This window comes from Onychomys torridus, chromosome 4 (genome assembly GCF_903995425.1).
Source record: "Onychomys torridus chromosome 4, mOncTor1.1, whole genome shotgun sequence".
Taxonomy (NCBI): Eukaryota; Metazoa; Chordata; class Mammalia; order Rodentia; family Cricetidae; genus Onychomys; species Onychomys torridus.
Window position 1 is genome coordinate 147,627,041 of NC_050446.1, and position 21,601 is coordinate 147,648,641.

Below are 21,601 nucleotides of genomic sequence, written 5' to 3' on the forward strand. Positions count from 1 at the left end.
TCTTCTTTTTGAGCAGTAGTGGACTACCCGCCTCCAAGAGTGTATCATTAGGGCTGGAGACCTAATCTAATATCTTATACCTCCATGTGTTTCATTTCCTCTTCCAGAGTATCCACTTCATGCGATTGCATTATTCAATCAAGTCTCCTTTTCATGTCACCAGGCTGTGACATTTACATTGAATGATTCATGTATTTGCAGTCTTAAATAGTCTAGTATTGAAATTTGCATTCTACCGAAAGACAAACAGACTCTCCATGGAAAGGATGCATGGCTTTAGAATATAACTGCATCTGCTCCCATTCTGGTCATTGTGGAATTTCATCCATTTATTTAGAGTGAGGCAGGGCCACCTGAACCCACCTAGCAGATACCCAGAAGTGCATCAGGTCAGGGCCTCTGATCCTAACTGTGATCCCCTTGATCTCTGTCAGGCCCTTCTGTCCCCAACTTCTCCCACCTTTCCTGCCTTTTCCTCTTCATTCAAATGTATGTATGACACATGCCTCCAAAATATATCACCTGCTTCCTGAAGTGTGTAAAGAAAAGATGAAATTTTAAGTCTTTTCTACAGCCCATAGGTGGAACATAAGGATGCGCCTCTCCCAAGGGCCACTAAACACTGAAATGAGACCACTTTGCTGTCTTCCCTCAAACCATTCAGACCAGAGTCATCCCATCCTCACCTATGCTTTCTGCTGTGCCCTCCCCACTCTTGATTCCCATCACCCGACCTGCACTCTGGTAGCTGTTTCCTACCACCTCTTCAGAGCCATCCCAGACCTGTTATGACCTCTTTCCTCCCTGACACTATAGTAAGGACATTTGCCTTGCTGTACAAATGTGTCTTTCTAACAGTGTTCTGTCTGGTGAGGGTGGGTTAGCTGGGTCTCATGTCCTGGTTACAGAAGCACACAGATTGGATGCTCAGTAAAAATTCTGAATTTATCAGAGCCTCTTTTGTACTAAGCAAGCACTCCACCACTGGGCTGCCCCCGCCCCCCTGCCCCAGTACACATTACTTGAATAAATACTTGAATGAGGGTACATTTGGGTTTTGAAATGGCAGTTGTTTTAGATAAGGCTTTCTAAGCAGATTATAATTTCACATACAGACCATGTGCACATGTAATATTTTACCGTCTCCAGATTCAGCCCCCCCCCCCCGCCATTCGTAGTGCATAATAAGACAAATAGACATAGCTTTGTAGAAGAGGGTATATTCCTGGAGCAGGACCCTCACTTCATGGGTGGCATTCTTGTCCATCCTTGACCTGAGCTCTTTGATTCCCATCTCCCAGCATCACCCATGACTTTCTGAGTGTTGAGCTCTGAACAGAACCAAAGCCCTAAACACAGCACTTCTCTTTTCTGCTTTCCTTAAGTCATTGTCCCCACTAACACCCAGATGTGTGCCTTTCACAGCAACTCCCCTCGGGAGTAAGAGAGGAAATCTGTAAACCCCCACTTAGTTGTTTTTTTCAGCAACCCCAGAAAGCTAACCTGGGAGCTAGCTCTGTGATGAGATGGTAATCACCCCGATAGACTAAGGGGTATTAGTGTCAGCACTGGGACAGAATTCTTCAGAGGAGCATGTGACAACTATCTGACATTCTGAAACGTGACTTCCTCTCCCTTTATAGATGGCCACTGGAGTGTAGAGTTTGGCGGCCTCAAAGATGGCTAGCTTTGGGCTTGTTTGTGTCACTAATAAGTTGCTGCAAGTGTTAGGAAACTTCAGGACAGGGACATGATCAGGACAAGAACATGAAGTGACTGGCACACACCCCAATATCAGGAGGCAGCCTTCCCCTGAAGCTGGTCTGAATATCATGTCCACACTTGGAAAATGTAGAGAAAGGCTGAGCAACACAGGTTCCAAAGGATTAAAAAAAAATGCAGCCTGCAGAATGCCCTTTCCAAACTCCAGTTGAAATGCTCAATAGTCAACCATCATAGAACCTGAGTAAGGAGAGGAAAGGGGGGGGGGATAGAAGGAGAGGAGAGAGAAAAAGAGCGAAGAGGAAGATTAAAATGGGGGAATTGTTGGTTTTCTGTATTCCTTGTAGTCAGCATGGCCTGTGTGTAGAGTCAGCTTAAACATGTGTACCCAGGTTTACATTGCAGATTAGTTTTTGTAGCCCACACATATTTAAGTCTGGTGGTTTGTCCTCATTGGGAGTGTAGCTCCCAACCTTGCACGATATCCGGAACTTGACCCATGTATTCTGGAATTCAGGATCTTCACAGAGAACAGTGAAAGTTAGAAACTCTGGACTCTCATCCCAGTTCTAGCACAGGGGGTAAGAAAGCACTTGACATTTTCCTATCAGTAATGTAGTTTGCTTGCTGCAAAGCCTAGCCAGGGGTTCTCCTAGCTCATTCACTGCAATGTTCCTTGAACACAACCTATGAACCCACACTGAGGGAGCAAGAACAGGCCCTACATATTTACCATGGGAATCCTGGGCAGCGGGTTCCTAGGTAGGCGCCCATGAATCCACTCACATCCTTATTTTACCTCTAAGACAACTGAAGCTGCAAGTTGGAGCCCCTCATCTTTGTCACTTGTCTTTGGAGGAAAGGCCAGAACTAAAACCTAGGCCTTTCACCAGAAGCAAACACCTTTCTTCCTTCACATTGCTGCTATTCTAAAATATCAAATAATAATCTGACTAAAGTTGGAAGCAACAGGTTGGATTCCCAGCAGCGTCTGCAAGGTGTATTGATTGTAAGTGCTGGAGACCTCCCAGTGGAGTATTAATAACTCATGAAATTTGTATGTAAAATAGTAGGAGTAGTTTGTGAAGGATGCTCAAATACAACCAGACCTAGCAGCTGTAGTCCCAGCAGTTGGCAAATAGAGGCAGGAGGATGGCAAATTCCAGGCCAAGCTAGGCTACACAGTGAGACCTCACTGGCAGAGAGGGGCAGTATACAAATACAAGATAGACTTCTGCTTATTAATTTGAAAGTTCCCTGAGTTAAGTGACCAAAGAGAAAACTGCTCCTTTGGAAGTATTGGTATTATATTAGTGAGGTAGTTATTTAGAACAGAATTAAAATTTTTGTGTTTATTGAAGTACTTTTAGGAGAGCAAAGAGCAGTGCCTAGTATTAAAATGGGTGTCAGATTTATGGCTCAGTACCTCATCAGCCACATGCATATGCCTGAGAAGGCTCTTGCAGTCAATTTGATGTCTACTGTTTTTCCCCCCTGAGGTTCTGAGGATAGTAAGTGTCAGACAATATTGCTTTAGTTTGCCCTTGCTCATAATTCTAATACATTCAGTATTGGATCTGATCCTCGGGGTAAAGTGTTTATTGTGTAAACATGAGGACGTGAGTTCAGATCCCTAGTACCCATCTAAAAGCAGGACACAGCAGCATGGTTCTGTAATCCCAGTGTGTGATGGGGACACAGAGACAAACAGATCTGAGGGCTCACTGGCCTACCGATGCAGCCACAGTAGCACGTTTTAGGTCTCAAAAATTATTAAGAGCAATCAAGACTTTTGACAAGATCTCTACTCTCCACACATAGGTTCATGTACTCTTATGTACCATCACTCACTCATGTACACATCTACATGCATACATATACCACACACAAATAAATCAACAAACCAGGGCTGTATTTTTGCTAAGGCTACCGAACAAGTGATTGGGGGCCTTCATGAATTCTTGGCTGTTCGAAGCACTGCCTGAGCTGGGGTGGTATTTGCCTTCTTTTTGTTATAGTGTTTAACATGCTCTGGCTTGGACCCAAGTTAGCTGCATTTGATGTCTCTTAGTCTTACCTAAGCCCTGATAGATGTTTGTCTAAATGACAACACCCAGTCTAATGCCAGTCCACACTGCTGAGAGGGTGTGGAGAGTGTGACAGTCTAGGGCCTGAATGGCAAGACTGGGAACCTTCTGTGAAGGATCATTTCCTCCTTCAGTATCCAATTCTGGAAGCACTTTGGTTCTCTCTGTTGTCTGTAGCTCTGTGATACAAGAGCAGACCATAAATACTCACAGAGTGGGAGAATCCCCAAACTTGATGACTGCCCCCTGTGAGTGCAGTTCTGGACCTCCTCCTAAGAGCCCAGGTCTCTGTCATGACAGGGACCAGCCTCTTGACAGTTGGATGGTGTCACTCAGGATGTGGGTGATGGACAGCCACCTGGGATCCGTGTGCAGTAGTTCTTCTGTAGGTTTGATTGTGAGTTTGATTAACAAGGTTACTTTCCAGATAAGTCTTCTATGGAGAATCTAGCAAAGGGAACACACATTTCTGTGTTGTTCACCGTTGTTTCCAGCTCTGTATGTGGATGTGTTGGACACAGTGGGGCCTTTCAGGAAACAGCAGGAAGACACTAGGCAGAGTGTGACCGGTCTTTAGAAGGATGTGTCTGCTCTAACCCAGGCCCACAAGCAGACTGTACTGAAAGGGGGGAGCATGAATTGAACGTTGACAGTGGGCCACAGCAGTCTGAAGGCTCAGGTGGTTGTCAGCCATAAGTTTAGCTCAGCTCTTTGAGTAATTTGTCACGCCTGGCTCAGCCCCTGCTGGGCCAGCACGTGCCAGCTTAGTGTGAGAGGGCCTGTTCGCCAGACGGCCACTCAGGCCTAACGTCCTGCTGTTCCCCCGACCTGCGGCTCGCTGGGGCCATACACGGAGGGCCGCTCTGTGGTGACAGCCAAGTGCTGTGCAGAATGAGCATGCTCATAATGAGACGTGAATGGCATTAGTGGGTCCCTCTAGAATTGGGCCTGAGCAGGCGCCTCTCGCTGAGGAAGTTTGGCAGCCTGTTCATTAAGGCAAGTCACCAGGAGTTCAGCCCACAGCCCAGGAGCCAGCTCTGGAGCATGCTGCCCAGGCCTAGGGCTGTTGTGACCATCCATAGAAAAAAATCATAAATCTTCAGAGGGGCCACTTTTGAAAGCCTCCAATACATTTTCTTCAACAAGGAATTGTGTAGAGCAAACTTCAAGGAAAATTCTAGCACGAGGCAGATCCCGATTCTACTGTCTTCAGTGTACACAGGTCAGGGGGCTGCAGCTCTTGTGACTATTGAACACTTGGAATACATGGAGTGGAGCACAGAAGTGTAGTTGTTCCTTTTGCATTTCAGTTCATGCACATTTCAATTTTGATAGTCACATGTGGCGACCAGGTGACTCAGCACTGCTCCAGAATGGCTCTGGTCCCCTCACGGTGTGACACCATCCCCTGAAGACAGATACAGGAGGAGAGAGCCTGCATCCAGAAATCAGTGTCAGGACCTTGCCAAAAGAAAAGAAGAGTGTCTCCAGTTTTAAAACAAAATACAGAGAAGCTACTTGGAAGGGTGTAATTGTTCCCAACTTATAATTTCCAAGTGGACATCTTGAAAAGATTGTTTTAAGATATACAGAATCGTGTTTCTTCTTTGCATCCCTAGATAACTAACCAAGGGGGATCTACATTCCCTGGGTTTTGTGTTCATGAAGAAATAGCACAATTTTCAAAATAATCAAAACACATCCTTTAACTTTTGCATCGATAATGAGGAAGGGGAAATGAGACATCATGCCAGCTTCCCCCAGCGTTAATTCCTAAAGTTCTATGTACAGCCCTCCATTCATTGCCAGATCATTCTGACGTTTCCTGTTGTTGGGAGTGCATGATTCTTCACCTTCAGAGGAAACAGAAGCTCACACAAAAGGGAAGATTTGCTTTCTGCCCTGTGAAAGGCTGCCACAGGCGGGGGTCCTATTAAGGCAGCTGGAAAGTTGCTTCGGCCTGTTCCGCTTGTAAGTTTTATTGGTGACTGGTTTTTGATTACACATTTTAATGTTGTGTGTTCCAGGCTGCAGCTTTCATTAGAAGGCAATGGTTTTTCTCATTCTTTTTCTGCTATTGCACTGTACACCATTTGCTACATCCTCCATATCCATTCTTATTTTCTAATGCTCATCACTTACCCCAGCCCGATGCTCTGATGCTCTTGCAGAATATAACTCCTGGCCTTCTCTTTTCAATAACTTGCCTTTTCTTACTTTTGTTGAAAGTATTCGCCGCCATAGAACCAGCTCTTACTTGAAGTATCAGTTCCCTATGTTGTTACACTAAGAGTTCTCATTGACCCAGATCGGGAGTGGAGATGAAGGCTGTCATCACTTTATGCCATTACTGTGCTGTCACAATCACTCACCTCTCTTGTCCTTGTGTAAGGCAGCCTTAGATGTAATATAGTGCTTTGATAGAATCCTGTAACTTTCGGTGCACGTATTTCTTAATGATATTACTGTTGGATATAGTTGAAGCCCGACAGAAATCTAGGCCTTAAAACTAGCGTCTCACCATTATGTGTGACAAATATCTAACTTTCTGGCAAAAAAGCTAATGAGTTTCCAAGATGCATTTTCACACGGGACGAGGAAAGCCTAGTAACTAACTGCATTTAGAACAAATTGCCAGTCGCTCCACGTGCCATTTGCACGTGCGTTTGTCTCCTTAACCAATTACTGCAGCTATGAAGAGCGAGCTCTGTATCTGGAAGCAATAATTCAGAACCACCGGGAAGTCATGACATTCGAGGATTTCGCGGCTCAAGTCTTTTCTCCCTCTCCCAGCTACTCTCTCAGTGGAACGGGTGAGTGTCTACATTATTCTCCTCCCTCCCGCTTACGATGCGTTTGAGTAGCAGATGTACACCTGTTTTTCACAGATAAATGCTTGCAAATTTAAGAAGAACATTCACCCTCTGAATCAACTAATGAATTTCAAAAGGAATGATGACATTCATTTTAATTTGTTTTGTATCCGAGCTGTTCGCTGTGTTTCTTTCTTCAGCTATCCTGTTAACCCTCGAATCTAGCAAGGTTAATGAACTTTTTCTCAATAATGTGCTCCGGTTCATTCAGGAGTGTGGGTTTCTTGCTGAGCTGGGAATATGTTGTTTAAAAGCGATGCCCAAATCACTGCGTACTTATCAAAAAAAGAGTTCTCACAGTTGAAGCCGTTGCTACTAATGCTAAATGGGGATTATGCCGCTGAGATACGAGGGTCAGGGATTAATGCCGGAGACATGGAAGGACAGTGTCCCCAGGCCCATCATTACAGAGTGCCGCGTGCACGCTGCTCTCTGGAGTGGTTGGTGTCATGCGGACAAGCCACCGACCAGAGCAGCACCTGGTGTGGAGCCTTTAGAAAGTAGCTTATAATGGCTTTCATTTTGTAAGCCAGTGGAAGTGCAGAATTTTCCATTTTTTTTTTAACTATCTTTATATAATATTATCAATTTGAAAAAATATGTGCTGCCACTTAAATTGTTGATATGATTATTATGGCTTTTTCGTCAAAGAATATAATTATTACTTGTAAATTTCTGCATGTTGTTACAGATTAATTGCCTGTCAGAGAGTAAGTGGGATATTTAGTCTCCACATGTTGAAATTCTCAATGAGGGGCTTCCTTCACCTTTCCTGGTTCAGCATAGCTATAAGTATGCTTAATAGATTTCTAGCTTGTGCTAATTGCCTCTGAACACAGCTTTGCTTCTCCTGTGCTGACTTGTTAACAAATATCTTACACACAAAGTGAAAAAAAATCAAATTCAGTGAAATAAATCACTTACAAATAAAATCAGCCATGCGGCATTGTTTAACATCGCTGGCTTCAGTCTGTGCCTCTTGGAGCTTTGTTGGGAGATAAGAGAGAGAGGCAGGCACTTGCATGGGGAGCCAGGAGCAGCAGGCAGAAGGCTTGGGAGATAAGCAAGCTGGCCGAGGTGCGGAGCTCCATTTACATAATCACGACTCTGCTTCCTGGTGAGGCGAGAGAAACACAGGGATGGCCTCTATTGATCTTTGTTGAACTGGGATACTGAGCAACATGAGAAAAGCTTATAACTTAAAGCTTTGATTAATGTTTCTTACATTAAAAAAGTAGAACAGCTGTGAATTGAATTCTTTTATACACTCTGCCAGCGTTCTATCTGAGACAAAAACAAATCTGTTTTAAGGGAAATGAAGATTTCATACCCAGTCTGGCTAGCGCTTTAAAATTGTGTCTAATTTTTCAGTGAACAAACACGAGGACTCCACAGCAGCACAGCAAGCTAGTGCTTCAGAGCTGTCTTCAGCCTCTTCTCACCCTTTGCAGGCACTGAGACTTGGTTTTCAGTGCAGGCTCTTGTTTTTGTTTTTAACTTTTAAGAAAACATTTCATTGCTTTAAAAAAAGGAAAAATATGAAATAAATAAATATTAAAATTTCTTAACTTTTATTTTTAAGGCTGGCGATTATTGATGTTACTGAAACAATGATAGGTGTTATTTTCTATGTATATTTTACCCTCTGTATAAATAAAGTTCACAATTATTCAAACCAGTTCAGATTCAGTTCCTAGGTAACAGCTTAAGTGAGACTGTAGGAGCATTTGGGTTTGTGTGACCACTTGGGGGAGAGTGGTTAATAGGTTTTTTTGGAGAATGTCTTTTAAAAAAATTACTTAATAACATTTCTGACAGCTTGTCAGGACAGGTATTAGAACTTTTATGGAGCAAGAAACCTAATATAGACACCAAAACAAATGTGGTTCGTCCTTTTTTCAGATCAACATCAGCCTCATATTTCATGGAGTTTACAGCTTCTATTTGCCCTTCCTAGTGATTGGAAAAGAACTGAAAAGAAAGTCTATTTGAACTACAGTGGGGGGCAGTACAGTGGGGATGGGGTTCATCAGCCCAGTGCACAGGCACTGTCTCAGAGCTGTGTTCTTCCTGGCTTCTGCGCAGACTTGACTTCTACAGAATCCCTCCCCCTGCTTCTGCTTTCACAGAGGAGAACAATTTTCACTTATTCACAGTGCTTTTTATTTTCTTGGGACAAGCACAGTCAAACCCAGATGAGCCCAGCCCAGCCAACTTACACTCAGAGACTGAGGTGAAGCCTGCTCTTCCAAGCAACAAACCAACTGGAAAAATTGACCCTGAACTGCTTAAGCTCCCACAGTGCACACGGGCCCTAGTCAGACTCTCTGTGACCATCAATGTCATCAAAGCAGAGCCTTGGGCTCCTTATATACATATGCACAGATTTTCCTAGGCTTTGTTTGTGTCTTCCCAACAAGGGGCTTTTTCTTTCAGGAGGACACCTGAACTGTATAATATACCACAGCCCCCGCCTCTAGAGAGAAGGAAATGTGCCCTGTGAGCCTGGCCAGAGACACTACTAATGGGAAATGTCTGTGCCTCTCACACTCCCTAACCACGGAGCCCTGGGGGCCAGAGCACCCAAATATGTGCACTTCTGTGCATGATGCATCATGAGCTCCCAATAGGGAAACAGGTCTAATATATGAATTCAACTTCTGTCAAGAGCCTTTAAAAGAGGATTCATCTCCCAATCAGAAATGCTATTTTAAAGCAGCCTGCCCCTTGTATCTGTTGCATCTATTGCTTGAATTAATAATACTCTGTATGAAAGGTATTTGGACGGCTTTTTCCCCTAGCCCTGTCTGTGGTTTGCCTTGTGATCCCTCCCCTTATTGACAAGTAATAATAATCTAAAAGATTGCTGATATTAACAGCTATATGTTTTATGCATGCATATTTGTATTCACTTAACTAACCCACACAGCTATGGGAACAGAAAGAGGACTAAGTTTATGTTTTCATGTTATCAAGGAAGGGGGCCAGCAGAGACGCCTGTAAAGGGTTAACTGGAATGGGCACCCTCGAGTGCTGGGGAGGGACTGATGTAATCACTGCAGCTCACAGCCAAGTGCATCTGTTCTCCATGAGGTCATTCTTCTGCATGCTAATGACTTGGAGAATCCAGTCTGATGTTTGACATTATCCAAAGGGATGTAGTGTAAATCTTTACCTTTGGGAGCTGCTCTTAGTGAACAAAAAGGGGAAAGAAACTTGTTTGGAATTGCATGGGAGTTTCCTTGTTACTCTTCTTCTCTTTGTTTGTTTGCATTTCGATTGTTGTTTGGGGTTTTTTGTTGTTGTTTCGGTCTTTGTTTTATTTTTCCTGGAATTGCTCTAAAAATTATGTCTGGACCTTAAAATCTGTGTCTGTTGATAAATGAATCCCAAAGTAACTATTGTGGTCACAGCTAGCAATTTGTCAATTGACATATGGTAGATATGTCTCCTGTAATATATAACTTTCGGGATTGGTACTTTGGTCAGAAGTTGATGAGACTATGTTTTATGCTGAGGAATGTCTAAACCAAGCTCAAAATTTGTTCTCAGTATCTCTGGATTGGCTGGTGTTTTCTTGAGATGCCAACACTGTTTATGGCTCCTGCTCACTTCAATATTGCTATGGAGGGCCAGCAGAGGGAGCACAGGTCTTTGTTTATTTGTTAGCCTCAAAAACAGCCCTTCATTTCTCCAAGACAGGGTCAGCAGTACTTTCTCCTTGATGACAGGTGGGTTTGTAAAGGCTCCAGGATATAAAACATATGTGAGAAAATGTGTCACCCTGATTTTGATCCACGATCTGCTGCTTGAATGTAGGTCATATTTGGGGCTTAAACCAGATTAGTCTGGGTCAGTCTTAAGATTCTGCCACCATCCAAAGCTGCAAACTTTCTTCTTTCTCAGATGTGTGTCTGGATGGCCTCTTGGAAAGGAATACTGTGCTCATCTGTCTCCTATGATAGACTTTTGTCACCCTTTTATGCTGTTCAGTACAACTTTAGACATTGCACTTGAAGTCCCTGACCTGGTGCTATCAGGTCCACTTGATGGCAGCCAGTGAAATGAATTCACAAAGCTGCAGACAGCACATCCTGTCCCAGCTCGGCCCCCAGGGGAGCCTGACGTGTGGACGCTGCACTAGTTCTGTAGGCCCCTGGCCCATGCCCTGAGGGCTGAAGCCCCAGCAGCTTCCATGCGTCTGTGCTCACTGTCATTCTGCATTCAGGTCCCAGAAGGAATATTTTGCTGGGTAGTTAATGATCAAGTTAGCCTCCAGAAACAGACAGGTAAACCCCAACCCTGATCCAACAAGCTTTTCATGTTGACCGAAAGGGTCATCCTCCTGTGTAGTCATCCAGTCAGTGATCATTCTTTTTCTCCTTCCCCTCCCTCCATCCCTGTTAAAACAGTCGCAGGAAGGCTTAGATTGATAGCACAGCTTATGCTTCTTATGTATTTACATTTATCATAGCTTAGGGAAACCAACAAAGAACATCATAGAATGTGGAGGTAGAGGGGACTTCAGGGAATATCAGGTCTAGCCTCACCTTAATAGCTTTGACTACAATGAAGCATAAATCATGAATGAGCAACCAAAGAGTGCAGACAAGTTGGACAACAGAGCCCTCACCACCCATTCCACACATGGACATGTCATCCGAGTGCCTATCCTGTGCTGATGGTCCCATTAAGTCAAGCAGTGGTGGTTTGTTATTGATATTAAAGCCCCAAATTAAATGCGAGAATTACATGTAAAGAACTAGAACTTTTCCTGAAACATAAATTCTCTTATGTCATTGCCAACTCAAGAGCTGACTTACACTCTCAGCACTCTTGACTGCCCCTGGCCAAAATGTTGCCATTTGTCCTACAGATAGATAACTACCCTCACCCCAACAGTCCCATCTGGCACCAACCTAGACCCCTTCCACACAGCCAGCTCAATGCTGACCCTTTTGCTTTTGTTTTGTAATTTGTAGACATATTTTTGAAAAAGTAAGAAGATAATGATAAAAAGTTCCTAACCACTCTTAATATCATCACCCAGACCCAGCTTGGCTCTTCGGAGAAACCAGTGTATTTCCAGTGTGGTCAACTTACAATGAATTTATGTAACTCTTACAAGTACAGGAGCATCTGCATTTCTGTCAACTTTTTTTTTTTTTTTTTTTTTTTTTAGCATTCGTAACTCTGTAGTGTGTGTGTGTGTGTGTATGTGTGTGTGTATGCGTATTGCATGCAAGCATTTGTTCAAAGTGGGCTATGAATTATTTAAAGAATAATTCATGCCATCTCTGTCTTATAACACATGCGACAGGAGTAAAATAGTAAGCAGACAGAGAGAAGTCAGGCTGTTGCTTTAAGTGGTACAGGTGTGTCTCTAGACCACAGATGTGTTGGGTCTGATGCAAGATGCAGAACAAACACCTATAATTACATTTTATCTGCCTTCTCCCTTCTCAATCTCTTAGGAAAAGTGGGTCAGTAACGAGCAATATGGTCAAAGCCTGGTGTTGGGAGAGAGGGAGGCGAGGAGCCAGGTTAATACCCAGGCTGGACAGTGCAGTTCTGAATAACTGAAACTCAATTCTGGGTGCTTTTGTAAGTGGTGCTGAGGGTTTTAGAGAGAACTCTCTATGGCTCTGCTTGGCACCATACTTGGCTTTGTGCTTATTCATCCCTATATGCTTTTAACACTCTGTTACTCTCCTCCTGTTGCTCTGGGAGACAAGCAGAGGTGAGACATATTTTTCCATTTGGTCAGCTAGAAAGAGATGCTGCAGCCTGCCAAATGCGACATATCTGAGATGGCTCTGCCTTCCATAGGCTGCTCCACTGAGCAGACCTGTGAAGGGTACTTAAGGATACACACAAGGTTCTGGGAACCTTTAGAAGGCCTAGATCTCTTCCTTTGTGGAGAACAAAGTCTTAAGGGAGAAAAGGATATATGCATGAAGGCTCTGTGTCCAAAAGGTGGGGGAGGGTGGGAATCCTAGATGAGTTATAGCAAAATGTGACTACAAATGAAATCGACCCTGCTCACCAGTGACTTGGGCCACTTAAACTGAGACTCCACTGAGTTAGATCATCTGTCTTATGATCCTGGAGCTTGTGAACAGGGGCTTGCCTCCCGTGTCCTACACCATCCACTAATCATCTAGCATTCACCTTTGCAACACTGGTTAAGACCTAGGATGCCTGAGAACTAAAAGCCTTTCCACAAGACGTGAGTAGATTGAGGAGGAGCAGAGAGAATGCTGCCTCTCAGACACTCCTGGTCCCTCCAGAGCCTGGCCAGTGCTGAGACTTGATTGAGTTCATAGCTTCAGAGAATGGAAGGGAGCTGATGTATTGGACTTGTCTAGAATGTGCTTGTGGAAGCACCTTGGAGTGTCTGTTTCCTGTAAGATACTGTAGTTGGTCAGTCCCACTTTCCTGGCCTTCCAAGATTTTATGTGCAGGTGGCATCTCTTTCCTGCCTGACTGCTAATTATGACTCAGGGGAGACTGAAGCAGTTACCAAGGGATGCCAGCAGGTACCAGAATCTTTCTTAGGCAGAGTTTGGGGAGTGGGTCTTAATTAAAGCTTATTTAAAATAACCTTTAACGTTTGAGTGAGACAAGCCCAGGGTTTGGGACACCCGGGCTCACATTCTTTGTGAATGGCAGGCAGTTGTGGTGTCCGTGTCAGTCTGGCCTCGCAGGTGATCCATGTGAGGCCTTAGCAGCTGGGGCTTCCTGGAAGACTCAGCGATTTTGCTCAGATTTTCACTTAGCAAAGAGCAAACTCCAGCAAGGCCAAATGAAGCTCTTGGACTGGCATTGGAGTCTGCTGTTGGCTAGAAGGAATGTTTTATGCTGTCCTTTCCAGGTAACACTTGGGGGTGGGGGAGACTTATACATTTTCTTCTTAAAGCCTCACAAAAAACTGAATAGAAAAAAAAAAAAAAAAACTCTTGAAGATGGGAAACATGCCAGTCAATATTGCAAGAGGATGGATAGATAGGAAGAAGGGAGGGAAGGCAAAAGAACTGTCAGCATTAATATGGCCAACATTGAATTCTTGGTGTAGAAGAAGGTTCACAGCACTATTGTAGAGAAAGAATAACCAAAAGCCTATTTCTCACCACTTAAAGAATATAAAAATGATAAAGTCCCAGATGATTTTCACCTCCCTATGCCCCCACCCCCTAGACACCAGCTGGAGGCCACAATGAGGTACAGAAATTTTGGCCAGCTTAGAATCCTGGTGGTACCCACACCTCTCCTGCAGCTCCCCCAATCAGTAGGACAACAGTGTCGTTCCCCAGAGCATCTCACAAACCCCACAGGATGGGGCCTTCAGACAGTCACTCCACACCCATGAGTGTCCTAAGGACTTACTAGGAGAGGCCCCACCATCCTCGAGGCTGTCTCCCAGATAGGGGAGAACTAAATGCCATCAGGAGCTCCTTGGTGTTATGCAAAAAAGCCGGGGAGAGAGGGTGAGTGCTGAGAAGAAACTATCCCAGTATGGAAGTGCACATTAAAACAGGTCAGCAAAGGCCTCACTGGGAATGTGATACTGCCAAAAACTCTGGAAGGAGCTAGGGCAATGGGCCCCAAGTGGAAGCCAGGCAGGGAGTAGTGGGGGTGGGGAGTGAGGGGGACCCTCACTAGTAGGAGCTTTCTTGACACTTCAGGAAGCAGTGAGGGGCTGGGGCTGGGAAGAATAGAGGCAGGAGTAAATGCAGATTCCAAAAGTCAGAGCCACCCTGCAGATACAGGGGAAGCCATGGCCCATAATCTAGTGAGACAGACAAGCTAATAGAGAAGCAGGGTGACAAGGTATTATCATAGTTCCAAGGGCTCAGTCTGGCTTCTGTGGAGAGACTGTACATTGGAAGCAAGGATAAGTTAGATAAGACCTCATTCATTCTATCTTCACCTGGCACACAGCAGGCCTGTGATTCTGTGATGAACACTCAAATACTGTGGCAGTGCAGACATCCCTCAGGAAACTTTGCTGTGGGTACATTGTGTCCCACACCACAGTACCATGGAATAGAATCCTGCACCTTGGGTACCCAGGTGCAAAGAATATGGTGGCACCCGTCCCTGTACGGGAAGGTGTTGCAGGTAGAGGAAGGTGAGCATGAAGCAGGCAGGACTCTGATCTGAAGCCATTCATCCCACTGCGGCCTTGAGGAGCTATGCACATAGCTATGGCCAGTGCCTAGAAAATCAATGACTGAGTGACCCAGAAGGACAAGGATGTAAGGCCAAAATTCCTGCAGTCCTGTCTCACCCCATGTGGTGGTGCAGGCTACTTGAAAGGCCAGAACAAGAGGATCCCTTGAGCCCAGGCAGTCAAGGCCAGCCTGGGGAATGCCCCAAGACCTTTTCTCAAAACAATAGGTAAAGGTCTCTAGGACACTCGGCAGACTTACTGTTGACAACAGGCCATTTCTGTGCACTTTCCCCACATCTACCCTGTGAGGAAGGCTTGTCTCCTTAGCAGGTGAAGGACTGAGGAGGGCGATGTTTTCCTATCAGGTGGCTGGCTGGTCATGTCTAGGCTTAGCACTTAGGTCTTTCTAGTCAGGGTCCCTTCCTTTTGGTGCCCATTGTGTTAGAACAAATCCATGGGAGTGGACAGCCAGGTAACCAAGATGAATTCTTTTATTGTGCCAAAAGCAAAACATTCTCCTCAAAGGCAGAAAGGACTAATTTGTTGGATTTATGGCCTGGGCAAGTTATGGTTTGAGTAGCAAATGCTCTTCTACTTTGACCCAGACAACTGAGGAATGTAAGCAGTGTGAACTGTGTTATTGTCTGCTCCGAACTTCAGTGAAGTACATGGCAAGAGCTCTTGTGGAGAAAGCCTTGATCTCATGTCCACACTGCCTCCTGATGGTCTAAAGACAACAGGAGAGTTGTTTGGGTGCTCCAAGGTGAGTCCAAGGACTCCAATACTTGGAATAAATGATCTATCATAGGGCCATAGTAGTCTCAGGCTCATTCCCAGCCCCAAGGAGACTTTCTATCAATAAAACTACCCAGGAGTCTCAGTCGCTTCCCTGATATTTCCCTGGACACTGAGAACACACTAGAACTCACAGTCTCCTCGGAAGAGTCTGCAGACCTAACTGCTACTTTGGTTTAAAGCTGCTGCTCATCAAAGGATTCAAAAATACAGTTGTGGGTGACAGGCACACCAAAACAGGAAGTGCAGAGGTGGAACACCACTAGCCCCTCCCTAGACCGTCCACTCTTGAGTTGTCCTAAGAGAGAGAGCTGAACTCAAGTTATAGGACACCTTGGAGTCAGCCTTGGTCACTAGGAGCACTGTGTACCTGCAGGAAGTGTGCTTGTTTTGACGGTGGTGAAGATAGAGAGCTCAGCTAAATAGGTGTTGGTGACATCCACATGGCCTCATCACTACCCTGTCCCCTCCTTTCTGGGCCCACAGGAGATTTTTCTCCCTAAATCTTGAAGTCATTCTTGTGTTGCTTTTGGAATGAGGAGTATAGTGTTTTTCACACCACTTTCTGTCCTGTTTGCCTTGGGAGGAACTATAACTCAATAGTAAACACTTGACCACCGTGCACAAGACCCCAGCTTTCGTCTCCAGTACTGCAAAGGAAAAAGAAAAAAACTTAACAACAACAACAACAAAAAGGTTGTATTGAGATATAATTCGCATATCATGCCAATCATCCAAAAAAAGTATCCATTTAATACTTTCAGCATTTTCACAGATTGTACAACTATCTCCATGGTCTAATTCTAGAATGTTTCATTTCCCCTAGAAACAAAATAAAACCTCCTCATGGTCAATCTTCATTCCTTCCTCAAAGTCCACTGTCCTGTGAAACCACTGATCCACTTCCATTTCTCTGCATCTTCCTATCCTGGACATTTCATATGAATAGAACCAGAAAATAGGGTGACTTGGCTTCCTTCTCCTAACATGTTTTCAAAGCTCATTCATGCTACAGCATTCATTGTGTTCTTAAAAATTATCTGATCAGCATGTTTATACTTCGATAATTTCATTCATGTGTACATTGAAATATCATATCTACCCTGACTCCCCCTTTCCAACTTCATGTCTTCTTTTTATAACCCACTAAACTCAATTAGTGATGCCCATGTGTACATGGGTATAGGACCATTCACTGAAGCATGGGAAACCTACCATTGTCTATGCTCTAAAAGAAGAATGATCCTTCCTCCTTATTGGAGGCTTTTAAAATTACCAAACAGTTCATTCATCAGTTGATGGACATTTGGGCTGTTGAGAACAGCAGTACTCTATTAGCCATGCACTGTGGAACCAGGTGGAGAAGGCCGTCAGCCTCCCTTATGGTTACAGTGCAGCTGAAACTTTGCCATCCACATGCTTTGAGATATTGAGGAGGCCTGGACACCTTTCTAAACTGTGGCTAACTAGTCAGTTGGCACTGAACTATTAATTTTAAATGTGTAACTTAGTCATAGCTCCTAAGTTCACATAATAGTTGGGCGAAAGGAGAAATTCCAGCAAAGGTTTTTCTTAATGTCCCCACTGCCCGCTAAGGCCCTACACAAGTGTGCCTGCCCACAGTGCACCGTGCGGGTGCTTTCTTCTTTCCCCTATGCCTGTTGGTCCAGCTGTCCTGGCTTTCTGCTTCAGAACCAAAGTTGATGGGCAAGACCAACAACCAAACACTGGAAGCCAAGCCCAGTGCCAGGGCTGGAGCCAGAACATAGCCATTGCTGCTGGACTGGAAATACTGGAAGCTACTCTTGGCCATTTGGAGATGTTAATTAGGCTGGCAAATCCCCACTGGTCTTGGGCTGCCAGTGTTGAGTTGCGTGTGCAGGCTTTCCCATCCACTGCCTGCACCTGTTCCCCTCCTCAGAGCCATTCCAAGGGGTCTGAATACTCCTCCCCACACACACCCCATCAGTTCTCGGATCCCCCTCTGCCTGCCTTCCTGCTGGGAGAATAGTTAGCACTTGCCTGGAGCTGGAACCCCAGTCCGGGTCTTTCTCCCTCACCCATGCCAACTCTCAAAATCATTCTCTTTCTTAATTATCTTGAACCAGTTAATCATTTTCATACTAACTGTCCAGTAACAAGGATGTAGGGAGAGGCAGCCACGTTTCTTGTCTCCCTGGCCCAAATTTACCCCAGGTGGCAGTGCTGGACAGCCAGCTTTCTTCCAAAATAAGAAGCTTTGCTTCAGACTCCACTCCTTTGCAGCTGGAGGAAACATACCCTATAAAAGACCCACAGATTCTCAAATAGTATCTCTAGGCAGAGCTGCAGAGAATGCAAATCTCCAGCCATATTTGTTATTTCCTCAATTAAAAAGGAAAGTCCTTGTTGATACCCAGAATATTAAAGAAGTTATACAACACCAAAAAATAAAACACTTCTCTAAAAATGGCCTCTGGATTTTGCAGGCTTAAACTTTTGTATATGAGCTGCCAGTTGGCCAAAACTATGCTATTTGGTATCTGAGTTGGACTGTGAAAGGGTCTCCCCCAGGAGTCTCTCCAGCTGCTCCTACAAGAAAAGGAGGTGACTGCTAATTTTCTAACACCACTAATGTCCAAACATGCCTTCTTATTCAAGACACACTGTAACCCTGCAGTACAATGTCCTAAGTCACCCTGGAACCTCTCAGGACCCTTCTTTCCTAACTGGGCCTCTCCCTTCGGATACCACAGAAATGTGTGTGTCTGTGTATTTGTGTGCTCTACCTCCCCCACCCATCCACTAAGGCCCCAAAACCAAGGGTGGGTTTTATCTGCTGTATCCATTGATACAGCCTGTAACAGTACTTAAAACACGCCGTGTCTAGTAGATGAAGAGAAAGATGGTGGGGGGGGTGGCGGGGCGGCTTACACTTTGTACCTCTTTTCCTCCCAGGCGTCTTGTGTCTCCAAGTCTCTTCTCATCCCTCATCTCCAAGCTCAGTGTCCTCTCTTCCAGGCTCTTCGAATAGTGTGCTCTTTGCTGACCCCTAGGGTTGTACTAAGAGGCCCCCTGCTTCCTGGCCCCAGTAACTAGGACCTCACCCTTCAAGAGTACTGCCTGGATGTCAAGAGCAGGTGACATCTGAGCCCCATGGAATAATCAAGGCAGCCTCCAACTGCCTCTGCTTCTGCATCTCCTTAACTCAACCATGGATTGGCAGTTACTGAGATGCTCTTTGTGGGCCGGCACACCACACCAGGCTGTGTCTGGGGACCCTCAGGAGAGGAGCAAACCAGTCCTCATCAGCAATTACAAACAAGTCCTCCATTGTTAGTACGCCATCTGCTTTCTGGGTTTCTCCCAATCAAGGGCCTGTATGCATAGCGTAACTAGGGCCAAGGGGGCTGCAGGAGAGTGAGACCAAGGAGCCCCTTCCTAAAGAGCCTTTTCACACATAGGAGCACATCAGGAGCATGTCACTCTGAAGCCTTGGGTTCTTCCAACTCAAGGTAGACCCAAGCGCACAGAGGTGTGTGGCTCCTCCATTGGGTGAAATGGAGCCCTGCAGTATGGCACATTGGGAGAAATACAAAAATCTAGATAATTACATTATCATCTCAGGATAATTACATTATCATCTGTTATCCACAGTCAGCCTGGACAGAGCCTCTCATGCCCCCACATTGAGAGGCACTCAAGTTCATAGCAGGACAAGGAAGTGCCCCTTGGTCTTCCAGGGCTTGTCATGGATCCTGGCTTCCACCCCAAGTACTCTGTCGGTGGCCGAGTTTGTATCAATAGGAGACTGTAACTTCATAGAAGTGCACACACTTCCATCAGAGAGTCTGTTGAAATGGTGTTAGAAAGGCTGTGGCAGATGGGGTCCACAGAAAGTCTGAGCTTGTAATTGTGGCAGTGTGCACAGCGGTTCATGTCACTACTAAATGTCCAGCTTCACTAGGCATCTAGCTGTATGGAATTCAGGAGAATTGTGGGAGCACAAGGGTGGGGTAGAAGCAAAAACAGGGCATGTGCTGTGGAAAACATGGGGTGTACAATGGTGTGGAAGGAGTGAGGGGACCTGTCATAAGGAATAGGAAGCTGAGATCTTCCCTCAGGTGTGCTTCTGAGGACTCATCTGTAAAGACAGCACCAACTGGCATTGGGTCCCATCAAGTGGGTATTCAAGTGAACTTTGAGGAATGATACACAAGGCCTTAGGAATAGGGGTAGCTGGGGATACATGTGTTATCAGCACTGTGTTCGTTATCACGCTGCGACTGTGGAGGTGCAATCCTTCCACTCACTGGATTCTTATCTTCTCTCTCTTCAGATTAAAATACATAACGGTCTCATTATGACAGTTGAGCAAGGTAAGACACTTTGGTGTCCTCCTCCCCCTCCCCCCCCCCCACTGCAAGCCTCCCCCACCCATGCACAAGCCAAACCCTGCTTTGGAGGAGGGGTATTGGTTGACTAACACTTTAATGCCCACTCACCACCTTCTTAGGCCTCAGCGTTGCCTGCCTCCTGTCTTCTCCCAAGGGGCCCTGCCCACTCTCCTGTTCCTCCATGTCTGTGCTGCCTGTGGAGCCCCAGCTTTGCCTGCCTTTCTTCTGCCCGTACACCTGCCATCGTGGAAAATGTCTTTGTCGCTTCCCCTTTGTGTGGGGGGCTGCAGGGAGCCATGGGCACAGCCCCCCCCCCCCTTTTGTGTGTCGGGCAAGCCTGGAGAAGCAGGACGTTGAGATGAGCCGATAAGATGAAGCACAGGCTGGGCTGCCCTTTGACTGCTTGCCTTAGCAGAGGCCTCCAAAGGCCTCCACACGGGGAGGGCAGGCCATCAAGGAGGGCTGCTGAATAGAGCAGCTGGGAGAAGAGACGTAGACCAAAGATGGCCAAGTGCAGAGGGCAGCGAACCCCAGGCTAGGACTCAGAGAACAAGCTGAGATGGCAGGTGTGACCTCCCTGCCTGACCCTTCTGTCCTGGGTCTGGGATCCTGACCCAGCACAGATAGCTTAGACGGATGGCAGCCACCACTGCAGGACTGGGTAAGGACTCTCCAGTGTGGCCTGGCTGTACTGGTTCACAGGTCGTAGAGACTTGGCTAGTGACTATGGTAATGCCACTCAAAAGAGAAAGCACTGTCATTTATTAGCTACATTCCTATGGTGCTCCCAACACAAATAGAAGTAACTCACCCAGGACACCTCTGTAACCCAGCAGGTTGCCACACCTGCTGCCTAGATGAGCAACTGGCCACCACAGTGAGTCCATCCTCTAGCTCAGTTCCCCTCCCTCCTCTTCTCAGCCATGGCTTTGGACTGCTCCCAGCAGTGCCCCAAAGGTGACAGCATCTACAAAACACAAGTGCTGCCTGTAATCAGGAGGCGACAACAGGCTGAACAGGATTGGGAAGTCCCTTCCCAGTAGGGGTCTAGGGGCAAAGATTTTTGTTTTCAGCCCCCTGTCCCATGTACTCCTGCACCTGCCCTAGCAGAGGTAAAAGAGAGCCCTTTGAATAAGGCCCAGCTTCCATCCCCAGCAGAATCTGAGCTGGGGCAGCAGCACTGCCAGCAGCTTGCAAGTGTAGTCACTGTATCAAGAAGGCAGCCCTTATCCTTTGTGCCCATCTGTGCATTCTGCAGCTGCTGCCTCCCCGTCCATCATGGGCTGCAGTGGGCATAGGGAAGCAATTGCAGGATGAAGGTGCACCAGCAGAAAGCTGAGGACTAAAGGAATGCATAGTCATGGCTCCGCTGGATCCTGGTGTGGCTTTGCTCTCTGCCCTTGGCTATGGGGTCTATGCCTTTAGGAGTATAAACCCCTTGCTTACAGAGCTTTGAAATGATGGCTCAGGCTTATTCAGTGAGACAGCTGGCACTGTCCTGTCCATCTGCAGGAGTTCAAGCTGTGACCCTCTGTCCTCCTTGTCCTCCCTAGTAGAAGGGGTTCAGGGTATAGC

General features: G+C 45.8%; 1 protein-coding gene across 3 annotated transcripts in view; it reads left to right on the top strand.

The window, feature by feature from the left end:
- Ralgapa2 (Ral GTPase activating protein catalytic subunit alpha 2) overlaps positions 1-21,601 on the top strand; it is a 277,458-nt gene that overhangs the window by 252,894 nt on the left and 2,963 nt on the right. For all 3 annotated transcript variants that reach the window (XM_036184593.1, XM_036184594.1, XM_036184595.1), the window contains 2 exons: positions 6,501-6,622; positions 19,969-20,008. In XM_036184593.1, coding sequence (XP_036040486.1) covers positions 6,501-6,622; positions 19,969-19,973 — 127 coding nt within the window. In that variant the 3' untranslated portion in view covers positions 19,974-20,008. The remainder of the gene's footprint in view (positions 1-6,500; positions 6,623-19,968; positions 20,009-21,601) is intronic.